A 13,287-nucleotide genomic window follows, 5' to 3' on the forward strand; every position below is an offset into this window, starting at 1 on the left:
GCGTAGATTCTAGTATATTCCCATAGCTCCCAATTGACTTCTGCATATTTGCTCATCAACACAAATTTCCAAATACAATAAAGAGTGTACTCTATATACCATAGCACCCCCACCCACACCCCAGGATGATGTAGCCCACCAGCTTCTGGCACAAGGGAGTCCTTGACTGAAACAAATCATTGTCAGATATACTTGCCAGGAAAGCAGACAGTACTTACAATGATGGCAGCTGCCTCATTCTTGTGTTTCTACAGCAATAGATATCAGTTAAAGTACATTGGGTAGCTTTTAACGGAACTCACCAATTGACTGTCTTGTAATGGTGTATCTGTTGAAGCTGCTGGAAGTGTCAATCATCGGGACAATGTTATTGAGCTAGCAATGATGTAAAACAGTCAGTGAATGAACCTGGCAATGCCAGATAACTTACAATGTTCAAAATATGTGCATATATGCACCGTAAATAGCACTCACTTGTCGCAAGAATGGACAACTGTTGAGTGGGTGGGATCAGCAAATGTATTGGGCTGTAAAAAGGCCTAGTACTTATCTCGTAAGTGGCCAAGTGAGAAAGTTATGCATCAGATGATGCCAGGATGGTTGAGGTCAATGGCAAGGTTTTGTTGAGAGGAGGACGAGATGATGGAGAGGAAGAAGAGAGCAAGTTGAGTCCTTGTAGCCTCATAGAGGTCTATTTTCTGATGCATTTTGAATGCTAATCATTACCCAAATCATTCCCTATCATACCTAACTCAATATGCACCAAACCCAAAAATATCAGACATCAGACATTGGGTTTCGCATTGGCCTATTGGATATCGTGTGCACTTGTCCTACCTATGTCCAGTCTCATTGCGCTAGCCCCACTAGGTGTGTAGTTACTTGTTTTCACATCCCTAACATTGTTGACCGCGTTATTACATGTATTCACATAGTCTGCAGTATATCATGTCTTATTACATAGGACATCAGACCCGAAATATTGTGCCTACTTTCACCTATAGGGTTCCAGATTTCTACATATCTACATAAATATTGGACTGCCCATAGCATTATCATCATCTGAGTAGAGGAGAATCATCTCCGACGCTTAGGGGTCAAACCCAATATTTCGTAGTTCTTAGTTGACATTGCGAATATCATCGTTCCTTCACCATCCGTATCCATCATTATTATTATTGCGCACACCACTTACTTTCCTGATGCTCGCTATTGTGTTACTATTAGTTTCTGATACACCAAACCCAAACCCAATAACCCAAAACCCAAAACCCAAAAAACATCAGACCCGACGCTTTTGCATTGGACATTGTAATTATACCTTCGGACATTGTTTCCCACACTTGGATTATTGACCCCACATCACTCATTGACCCCCAAAACTATTCCCAGACCACAGACCCCTGGGTTGAACGCACTTGTCCCGCAAGTATAGCAGATAGGCAGTGCAAGACCACAACATAAAGATATCAGTTTGGAGCCATCTTTGTATAGCCCCACTCTGTGTTGTATACCTACACCTGGCCCAATTAGGCTGGGCCAAGCTAGGCCAAAGTGACGGCTTGACCATGGCTTTGGCCTGGCTTGGAATTCTGGAAAGCCAAAGCTGGTGGCCCGAGCCGTGGCTCTGTAGGGTTTGCAGAGGCAGCAAAACTGTTCCAAAACCTGACTCACTAACACTTGTGATTGTGATTCAAGACAGACTATGACACATTGTTTCAGGTTGTGTCACTCTCACTGAGGTATGTATTCATTATAGCTCATAGTTACACATACTGACTCTCATAATTAGACTATGCTCTTTCATTCATGTGCTTGCAAAGGACCAGGCAATCACTACTAATGGATATTTGGTACATTGCACATGTAGACTTGACTCTGGATGGGGGATTAATATGTTCCTTGTCAGGTACTTGGCACTGTCCTCAATCAGGTCTGTCTAATGATTTAGCTTTCACTTGAGCTTAGTGGACCATGAGCAAAACTAAGCACAGTCAATCATTTCAAACATTCATATTACTTGATGTCTTCCTTCCACCACAATCTTGGTCTTGTGAGTAACTCATGCCTGCCACATTTCTCATTTCTTCTGATCATGAAATGTGTACTTTATCAAAGTATGATGTGCTCTTCATTGATCCCTCCTATCTATGCTTGGTCATCAACACTCATCTTTACAACTCACACATCAGGCATATCTACATGTTCAACTTGGAATCAAAGCCTTGCATGGCACATGTCATGAAGAAGCTGCCGACCATTTCACCACTGCTCTTGACTGCCACGATTCATCATCAAAGATTCCCTCCCTAGTTCACATTGTATACGATTTCTGACACTCTTTCCACATCTCCAGCTGAATGCTATTGTCCAAGATCTCGCTCACACTCCTCAAGACGCAGGCCTCCTTGTCTATGGTATACTTATTTAGCACCATCCATGGGAATGCAGGTCAAAACTACGTTCTGAAGCATGCAGGTGAGTCATGTGATTGAATCCTGGTTTCACAGTGACCTGCTCATGCTCACTTATCAGAATTGCAAATTCCCTACTTGAGCTATGGCTCAAGCCAGAGCCAGGCCAAAGCCAGCCGTCATTTGTGGCTTTGGCCCTGCTTGGATTTTTTTGCAGGCCAGAGCTGTCTGAAGCCAGGCCAGAACATCACTAACAGGCACACAAAGACCAAGCTAGACAGACAAATATATTCTAAGGTATATTGCTTGTATGAACAGAGGGAAGAAAAGTATAATACTTACATCTTATGTTGGAAAAATTATTTTTGCTTGGCATGCCTTATAAGGCATCGCAAGCCCTCAATTGACTGAGCTCATTTGAAGTGCCTTGGAAGTGGATCCAAAAATCTTGCAAGCTGATTGCAACCTCATTTAGGGATAAATTAGGACAGATTTTTGCAAAAGTTTTGTTTATGGCCAGTCTCTTCCCAATACTATGTCGGAAATTTCCAAAGGTGCCTTGCAAGGGACCCCTCTTGAGGCTAAATACAAGATCATCTGAAATTTATTGGAAAGGACTTGCAATTATGTCACAAGTGGCTTACAAGGGAGATGTCTAGACAGCTTGGACATTGTTTTTAACTATGGAAAGACAGCAAAAGTAGGAATGAGATAGAAATTTGTTTGAAACCTTTTGAAAAGAAGACTTGGTTGAACACTGACATATTGCACTTGTACCTACTGTGATGTTGCTTGGCTGTTGTTGTCCTCCAATTCTGACAAGTAACAATATTGGCACTAGAGTGATTACAACACAAGAGAGTCCACAATCAGAATTAATTCTTCACTCAAACCTGTCACACTTGAGCATTCTTTGACACCAGTGATTGGATTGTCGATAACAACCACAGCTCTGATCTATTCTCACTGGAAAAATGCTCAGAAGGTAAGGGTAGGTATATATATAAATAATTTTTTTTGGTTAGAAACTTTGTCTTCCCCTGACTATTCTACATGAAACAGGTGACCTTGAGTGATATTACAGTAACATGGCATGAGTCCCCTGCCACCAGACAACCCTCTGCCAGTGCACAGCTATAGACAATACCAGGGTCTCACCAGCCCTATAATGATAGATGAAGATAGAAGATAAGCGGCAACTGCTAGCTTAGATAAGCGGTCTGGACCACATATGACGACACATGTCGACATATGTCTAGAAGGCCTATTTATGTTATCAAGATAGAAGGCAAGCCTCGTGCTGCCTCATGTACTGATAGAAGGATACCTCATGGATCCTATCTACGATAAAAGCCCGCCTCATGGACACTATCTCTGACTCATGTAGATAAGCAGATTAGAACCCAGCTTCAAGCTGAGCTTAGACACAATAGAGTAGCCTTATATAAGGTCAAGGATTAAAGTAGACGTTCCTTACTTTAATCCTACTAGGTTTACCCTTGAACTCCTTGTCCCGCTAAAGCTACCTGCTCGACATCGACTCGTACCTTTAGTGACGCCTCTCACTGTCTGTAAACCCGCGATCATCTCGGTGTAACCCCTCGTTAACCACCACGAGCTACATTCGAGTATGCAACCTTTGCTTGTCTGTAAAGGCCGACGACTCTCAGCACTCAGTACCACTGTTGTGGTTGTTGCTGTTTAGATCATCCTAGTCGCACATGACCGTGTGTCGTAACAAGTGATAGACTTGAAGCTGTACATGTTCCTTATACTTATTTTTTTTGATAAAAAATACAATGTTATGAATCTATGTGGACTTAAGATGTATTGTTGTGTGAGCTATGATATGTTTTGCAACTCTGGCCCAATGATAGTATTACTCATTAGTGATGCTGATGCAATAAGATCTTCCTTACTAAGTACATTGGCAAAATATCCCAAAATATACAAACCCTGTAGCAGCCAACATTTACTATAAGGTACTGACAAACTTGTGAGTAGCAATACAAGTCTGTGCATGCGACTACTCTTGATGCAATTTTCACATGTCTTGTTTGCCTTTGCATTGTAAAGAGTTAGTTCTGTGTAGGCTCTACAAAATGTTACCTTCAGAACTCAATGTGTGAGTGATATGCTCGTCCCAAAGAGACTGCCTATAGAAATACTCCTTGATATAATGCAAGGGATATCTTGTTGAGATCGAGGATGAGAGAAAGGAAAGTTACCAAGAGCATGCTCGATGTTCTGACAATGCATCCGAAGTACCGAAGTACTCGTCTGAAGTGGTCCGAAGGTGGTCTGACGTCAAGAAACGAAGGTCTGAGGTTGCGCGAAGCATCTGAAGAGCTCCTGATGAACAGTGAGTGTTCTGAGAGAAGTATGGCAGGTGTATCGAAGTATAAGACTCACGAAGTAAAACTATGCAAAGTCTATCGGAAAGAACTTAGAGACAGCAAGAAGCGAAATGGCAGCGGTCAGGCCAAACAATCGTTCCGAATGAACAAAGATTGATTGCGCAAAGTACTACTATCCAAAAGTGACTCTACTAACTATGACTTGTAGCAGGGAAAGTGAAGTGAAGTACAAGTATCTGGTGAGGCAGATTATATCCTATAGCATGAAGGTCTGGAAACTGCGTAGGCGAAACCAGTAGTGAGATAAGACATCTGAAATGTAATAAGACTCAAGGCGAGCCACTACAGAGATATGCATGTAATAAGGCGCAAGGTGTGTTGTTATACATATAACCGATGGGCCGACAACATATGTACCCCTAGACATAATCAATAACAGATAACCAAGTGAAAAACACACCAGCGAAGTCAAACGGACACAGATGGGACATGGTACGGAGGATCAGAACTGTATACAGGCCTCAGAAATGGATGGATGACCTTCGGATGACTCGGATGAACACACGGAGGTCTCGGAAGGTAAAAGGAGTGTCGAGGAGTGTGTATGTGGAATACCTATGAGTTTGGCAGGATATGAGCCCAACGCCGATCTGAGTGCTACAGTGTACTTCTACAAATCATGTTTGCATTTGTACCCCTGGTAGACCCTAGCATGGGTCATGAAGTTCAATGCATACTCCTACCAGCACAATAAGTGTAATTAGCTATAATATGGCAGTTGGTTGTATATAGTGTTTATAATGTCATTACCCTTAACCAATTTAAAGCATGATTATCTGAATCTTGAGTCATGGAGCAAAAGCATGCAAATATGTCATTGATTATGCAGGTTGGGTCAGATTACCACCAGAGAACTGTAAGCTACCCTAATAAACTTAAAGGATCTCCCTGGTACCCATTCCTCCATATTGAACTGGTGGTAAAGCTGAGCTGGCTGTCCCATGTTAACGTGGACCAGAATATGTACATGAATGGTTTGTTATTTGGCATTTTCATAGAACAGTGTGTTGCACCACACAAGTTTGCAATATGCATGGGAAAAAATGCTGTGAAGTGAAAGAAGTGATTTTTATATGTGTCTTCACTGTAGCAAGTCTCATAAGGCACAAGTTCATAGGGCTGCACACCATACCATCTATGGTAGGTGGCTGTACACATACAGTAGAGGTATGGTATATGGAGAACCCATATACTGTATGTGGCATTGCTGGTAGATGAAGCAAATAGTATGGTATGGAGTATTTTATGGATGTATATGGTAGTGTATGGTACATATAGAATGTAAATCAACTATAAATGAGGTTGTTTAGTGCCAAATAACCCAAACAAAGCCTTGCCTTTATGAGCATCAATTTTATGATAGTCTCAGGCTTGAGACTTGTGTGCCACTGTAGCACTTGGGTCAGCGCTGGGCATGTATCTTGCCAATTCCCTTCAATAACCTACACCGCATTCTTTGACACTCCCTTGACCTTCTGAAAGTTCTGTGCATTCACCCGAGTCATCTGAAGGTCATCTGTCCATTTCCGAGGCCTGCTTTTACTTGTGATCCACCATACCATGTCCTGTCTGTGTCTGTTTGACTTTGCTGGTGCATTTTTCACTTCATTTGTCTATTATTAAATATGTTGTAGAGACAGTTATGTTGGTGTAGAGACTGACATCTCTGTGGCCTCATAGAGGTGTAATCTTCCAACACTCTAATCACCTTCCAAAAATAGCAACCCTTCCATTCTGTGCACTTGGTGCTTCATCGGCTGCTCGCATGTGCAAGCGCTTCAGATGCGCTTCAGCGCATGCATCCTCGGTTCCGTCGCTTGTCCTCCGTCTATCCATTCCATGTCTGTTCAGTTTGTCAGTGTGTATTCCTATATTATTATTGTGCTTCTGACAGTATCTCTGGCACTTGTGCCCACCTTCCATATCTCATACCATAGACCCTTACGTTACACACCATTACATACTCGCTTTGCTTCCTGGTTCACCTCAGTGCTTGACAGCACTTAGCAGTACTTAGATAGTTTTCATGTATGTTCTTCTCTCTTAACAAGTAACCACCATCTTCTCATACATGGTTGGACTCTAAGTCTAAATCTCTGTCATAACCGCTGACCGACACTAAGCACCTGAACATACACAAGTGCCAACCCTCATACTCTTATTAGGACATCTTCCTATTCATCTTCTGACTCATTTAGAGTTGCTGCACTCCACCACCTGCACGTGCACTTTGCATTTGCTCAGCATGCACCATCACACTTGATTGCTCAGTAGTGCTTCATAGTGCTCTTGCTTTCTGCACTTCGCTTATTGTTGCACTGTAGGGACTGATTTCTGGCTAGGCTTGTAGAGACTGTTTTACTTAGTGTTATGTTTGCACCTTGGCTTACATAAGAAAGTTATCTTTTCACCAGTTACTAGTATGAGTCTGAGTCCTCAGCAGTTTTTATGACATTTCCTCTCCTCTGAGCCTTGAGCCTGGTCCATAAACCCTTTAGGGTCGAATAGCAGCTAAGTTCTGCAAGACCCAACACATTGTTCTGAATCACCATCAGAATTGTTATACCCACAGTGTGCCTTACCAGGCTTGACTAAGAGCCCAGTGTAAAGAGTTGATTCTGTGTAGGCACTACAAAAGTGCTACCTTCAGAACTCAAAGGTGTGAGTGTGATTCGTCCCAAAAAGACTGCCTATAGAACTACCTCTTGATATAAAAATGCAAGGGATATCTTGTTAAGATCGAAGGAGAGAAAGTGGAAAATTCACCCAAGGTGCATTCAACATTTCTGAAGATGCATCTGAAGTACCAAAGTACTGGTCTGATGTGTTCAAAGGTGGTCTGACATCAAGAAACAAAGGTCCAAGGTTGTGCAAAGGTTCCAAGAAAGAAATGTGGTGGGTATGTCGAAGTATAAGACTTGCAAAGTATGACTAAGCAAAGTCTGTTGGGAGAACTTATAGACAGCGAGATGCAAAATGGCAGCAGTCAAGCCAAACAATCATTCCAAATGAACAAAAGGATCAATTGCACGAAGTGTTACGGTCTAAGTACACCCCTATTTTCTCTAATATCACCAGACAATGGTCTCTTGCTGTGTCTACCATACAGAGACCGATCACCTTCCAGTACATCACGTTTCTTATCGCCTGAATGTCCTATTGTGTTAGTAACTGTTACCATGCATAGCCCTTATCTCTTATCTTCGTTCCTATCCTGATACGTACTGTATGCCTACCTTTCCTAGCCTGGTCCATGCGCCCCATATGGACTATTTAAGCACAGTAGTTACCGCTTGTATTCCTCACTTTAATCTACTGGGTTTTACCTGGAAACTAGTCCTTCAGTAAGGTCTCCAACCTTCCTGTCTTGAACCATTATTCTAAGGCAGTCAGCGACACCGTCCTTAGCCAGAAACCTCGAACCTATATTCATAGGTAGACCTTGCTTTACACTTTGACTTGGCCACTTGGTCATTGTAAAGAAGAACGACCCCAGTCATAACACGAAGTACGACTATCCGAAAGTGACTCTACTAACTATGACTTGTAGCAAGGGAAGTGAAGTGAAGTGTGAGTAGCTAGCAAGCCAGATTACAGTCTATAACAGGTACTTGAGCCACCACTGTCACTTGAACCAAACACCCATAGCACAACACTCACACAATATTTGGCCAAAGTGCAGGCTAACATTTTATTGTCTCATAGTCATCTTCTATATATGATCTTGCCTGGCATAAATATATTTTATGATCTCATGCTGTGTGTTGAAATGTGCCAGAAATCTCACTATTTTGATGCTATGAGACCATATTAAATTATTTTTGTCAATCAAATTCATGAAATCAATGAACACAACCTCTGTGTCATATCCCATGTTCCGGACCTGGACCTATCACGCAATCATCTTCAGACTTCCGGACTTCCAGATCCGGTTAGCTTCTATCTTCCGTGCCTTTTCCCTTTAGTATTTCCCTTCTCAGTTAGTGTGCTTTATTTTCCATCCCTTATTCATTTCTGTCTTCATTTTATTAAGTTCTGATACACTAGTGTTAGGTGTTCCAAATGCTCTGTCCATAGCCTCACATAGCCTCGCACTGCACTGACTGATTCTCTGTTATGTCCTTCATAGTATATAAACCCTGTAAAGTCTCTGTATTTCCTCAGTTCAAATATTATCTTAGATTCTGCTCATTCCCTCTTCCGTCCGACTTGAGTCTCTTCTTGTCATCTCCGATAGTCTTAGGATCAACTCCTATTGACTTATCACCTCCACCTCTACCTTTGGTAGTCCTCCACTGTCTCCTTTCTAGTTCGGACTTCATCTGGATTAGTCTTATCACTTGTTCCCGAACATCCACCAGAATTCCCGTGCATCAGACTCCGGACTCCGGACATCTTCCTTTAGCCCTCGGAAGTTAGGGGCACATACTCAGGTAAGGGGCACAGTGCATGAGCTGAAGCCAAGCCCTTCAGATATGACCCTTGGGCATGTTCTTAACACTCTGCCAACAGCTTCATCAAATAGAAAGTGTGAATACTGCATATGATCATCTGCCAGTGCGATGCCAGTGGAAGGTTGTGAAATGTGCACTATCATATCTTAAGGTTTCATCTATGACACACGATAAGCCACATATGGTTTGGACCCTTCAAATGCTACTAAGACTGGAAAAGGTGTCCAACATGCTACTCACCCACTCTCCTCCAGGAGATGTGTCACCCATATTCTCAGACCAAGAAAAAGCAGCTTGCCAGCCAGGGAAAGGAGAAAGCAATTACTGCTGCTGTTGAAACATATAAAATTGAGCAGGACAAGCCAAAAGAAGAACAGAGAAGCCTATGGAGGATCTGCAAGGATGTCCAAGAAGACTGGTTCATAAAACACAAAAAGTGTGTTGTTATTAACCACAATGCTGTCTCCCAATGACTCAAAGGGGCTCGAAGCTGTTCTCAGTTCAATATGCAGACAAACACATGACTGAAGCCCAAAGAAGAGGACACAGTTGTTTTGTACTGCCTCGATTTCGCAAGCAGAGCATTCCCACTGAATCACAAGACACTCAAAATTCATGTCAATGCAATATTACAAGCTCAGCTTGGGGATGATTTCCCTGAGGATGGAGTAGGGATTAATTGGACAAACCACTGTAGGTGAGGAATGTAGAAAGGTTAGAAGTGGGTAGTATGAAATATACTCAGATGGTCCTCTGTGTGCAAATCTAATGTCAGCCCAAGGGGATTGCTACTGAGAAGGTTCCTCTATATATAATAGTGGAGGGAAACATTGAACCGGGCTGTTGGATAAGCCTGGTGAGGTGCGCGACGATGAGCGAAGCGCTACTGAGCGACAAGTACGATGGCGCGCGCTGAGTAAGAGCGAAGCATGCATGCAGGTGGTGGAGCGCAGTGACCCTTAAGTGAGTCGGGAGACAAGTAAGACAATGTTTGTATATAAGAGTATAAGGACTGGCACTTGTGTCGGCTCTGGCGCTTAGTGTTGGTTGGTGGATACGACGGAGATTTAGACTTAGAGTCCAACATTTGTGCGGGAAGAAGAAGATAATCATTATACATCGAGGCATGAGTATATATATTCTAAGTTGTATTAAGCACTGTCAAGCGCTAAAGCAAGCCGGAGAGCAAAGCGAGTATGTGAAGATATGTAATAAGGGTCTGTGACGAAACATATGGAAATGTGTGCACAAGCACCGGAGATATGTCAGAATACATGAGAATAAATTAGGAACACGCACCGACGAACCGAATGGACATGGAATGGATAAGTGGAGGTCGAGCAACGGAACCGAAGGTGCGTGTGCCAATGCGCGACCAAAACACCTGTGCGTGCGAGCAGCCGACGAAGCGCCAAGTGCGCACAAATGAGGTACAGGTCGCACTGTGTTTGGGAGGTGATTAGGACGTTGGAGAATTAGACCTCTACAAGGCCACAGAGATGTTAGTCTCTACATCTCATAGGAACTTAGCTTCTGACTGTCCCCAGTCAGCATACATAGGGGTGGATGGACTTAGCGAATTTTCGACGAGGAAAGTCACGTGATCGTGGGTGAAACATGCCAAATCGGATGTGGAGCAGATCCACTGTGGTCGCGTGAATTGTGGTGAGTGGGCGGAATTGTGCTGACATAATGTGGTTCATTTCCGGCATAAAAGCCGGCCATGTGTCGTGCTTCTCTTCTTCAATTCAATACTCCATTGCGTCTTCGTGATTATCTTTCATCACCTGCTATCATGTCCTCTGCTATCTTTGATCCTGCCATGCTTACTGCTTCTCCCTCACCCTCTCCTGAGCCTGAGGAGCACGACCAGAACAATGGCAATGCATCTTTGGACGATGCCACTCTCGACACTGCACCTCCGAAGGAGCCGCAGGAATCCATCGCCAATCGGATTGAACGGTCCTGGGCGGTGGTACTCAATACCATGTGCATTTGCGTGAAGACATCACCTCCTCCGAAACCAGAGCTCCTGGAGGAGCAAGAATTGTGGCTCTGTGACTGGAATACCGCTATGGTAAGTTTCTTTCTGTTCTCCGCTTACTTGTTTTCTCATTGCTCTTGTCTAGGCTGATATGACTTCCGTCTTTGAACGGGCGTGCGCCATGCAGCTGCACCTTTCGATTGGCGATGCAGATTCTGTAGAGCTGAATGAAGGCAAACTTGCCACCAAGACTTTGGTGAAGGCTGCCAAGGCATGGAAGGAGAAAGCGGAGGAGTTGGCTTTGACTGCACGCCCGGCACGCACTGAGAAGGTGAAGGCAGCAGAGAAGTCTTCTGAGAAGGGGAAGGGGAAGGAAGCTGAGAAGGAGAAGGAACCTTCTCCTGTTGTGACTGATATGGGGCAACCGGTGAGTTTTCTTTCTTACTTTTACCGCGCTTTTCGGCCGTACTGATGCGCTCCTCAGCATTTTGGTGGGCGCATGACCACTTCTTCAGTTACACAACCGGCGAAGATGTGTATGCGGTGTGCCGTGTCTGGCGCTAAGTGCATCCTTGAAGATTCAAACACAAGGTGCAACCCTTGCATCAAGGCCAGGAAGGGATGTTCCTTCAGTATGTAACTTTCTTTCATTCTTCTTTATCGGGTCGCTGATTCTTTTGAGTAGTTGCAGCCAAAAACAAGGAGCATGCGCCTGTCCCGACCAAGGACAAGGTTGCACCTCCTTCAAAGTTGACTGCGCCAACTGTCACCACTGATGCTGGCACTGTGCCCGATGCTGGTGAGTCGGAGGTGGAGATAGTCGGTGAGACTACCGCCAATGAGGACGTCACTGGTACTGGTAAGACTATCATGGTGCAGCGTGCCAAGTGTCCAGCTGCCACTCATTCTGGGCCTGTGCCAAAGTGTCCTTGCCTCGACCTTGAGGCTCAACTTGAGGAGGCATGGATTGAGTCTGCGCAGCTTCAGCTTCGAAATGCCAAGTTGGAGACAGAGGTCGCCAAGTATCGGGAGACGCTCGTCAACTTGCAACAGCACACTCGCGCACAAGAGTCGGAATTGCTCCACATGAGCAACTGACTGTATTCTTTTGCATGCGACTGGGGTTCTTGGGAGAAGGAGATGGGTGAGATGCTAGAGAAGTAGAAAGCGGCTGGTTCCTCCTTAGATACTTTCTTCAGATTAGAACTGCTTGTCGGTGCCAAAGCGCCTTGTACTATAGTTGCTCCTGGTTCCACACAGCACTTGTGCGCCTAATAATATCTTGTTTTGTCGCATCCATCCATGTCCATATCCATTTCCAATGTCCGAGTTGATTCGCCGGCCTGATTAAATAAGAAGGAGTTTGTGAGTAAGCGCATGTAGAATTATAGAGTCATAAGGAAATACGGCGGTCGTGCAAGCTGCGCGCTTGTCTTGTCTTCTTTGTGCATCTTTTCGCGTCTATTCCTTCGCATGTCCCTGTGTGTCGCTGATATTAGATGGTGTTGGTGTATAATCTATGAGTAAAAGGGGTGGGGTGCGGCTGCGCGCATTAGAAATGGAAGGTCTATGGGGTAGTCATATGCGTGCTTCTAGGTAACTTATCTTCAGTATGTACTTGACGGTTTATTATCGCCCGATCGGCGGTTATAGAATAGAGTCTGTTGGATGTATGTTCAATGCAATGCGCATGTTATGAGACATGATAAAAGGAAACTGAGGTCGCCGGTCGAAACCCAGGGTAAAACAGAGAGAATGGAAATTGACGGTATGTTTTTGTGATTGTTTTGTTGTTATATATTGTTTTTGTTTTTTGTGTGCGATGCAGAAAGTGGGAATATGCGGTTAGGATGTCGGGTGATATGCAGGAAGTGGTCGCACGCTCTGGTTTGTCTTCATTGGGTTCTTCAATATCTTCGTCAGCTAAATGATCAAGAGTCTCATCGTCTTTACCAGTGACACTAGTTACCATAATGCGCTCATCGCTGCGCGGAACGCTGCGCAGCGCAATTTAGAGA

At 43.9% G+C, this 13,287-nt stretch overlaps 1 protein-coding gene across 1 annotated transcript; it reads left to right on the forward strand.

The window, feature by feature from the left end:
* Positions 1 to 11,080: 11,080 nt before the first annotated feature.
* Positions 11,081 to 12,367, forward strand: F5147DRAFT_768845 (uncharacterized protein; the record flags this gene model as incomplete). The annotated part of the gene is made up of 4 exons (XM_041441008.1): positions 11,081 to 11,362; positions 11,415 to 11,696; positions 11,754 to 11,901; positions 11,955 to 12,367. 4 exons carry the CDS (start codon positions 11,081 to 11,083, stop codon positions 12,365 to 12,367), a joined length of 1,125 nt encoding a protein of 374 aa, XP_041297577.1.
* Between the last annotated feature and the right edge of the window lie 920 nt (positions 12,368 to 13,287).

Source organism: Suillus discolor, assembly GCF_016758755.1.
Source record: "Suillus discolor strain FC423 chromosome Unknown F5147scaffold_6, whole genome shotgun sequence".
Lineage (NCBI taxonomy): Eukaryota > Fungi > Basidiomycota > Agaricomycetes > Boletales > Suillaceae > Suillus > Suillus discolor.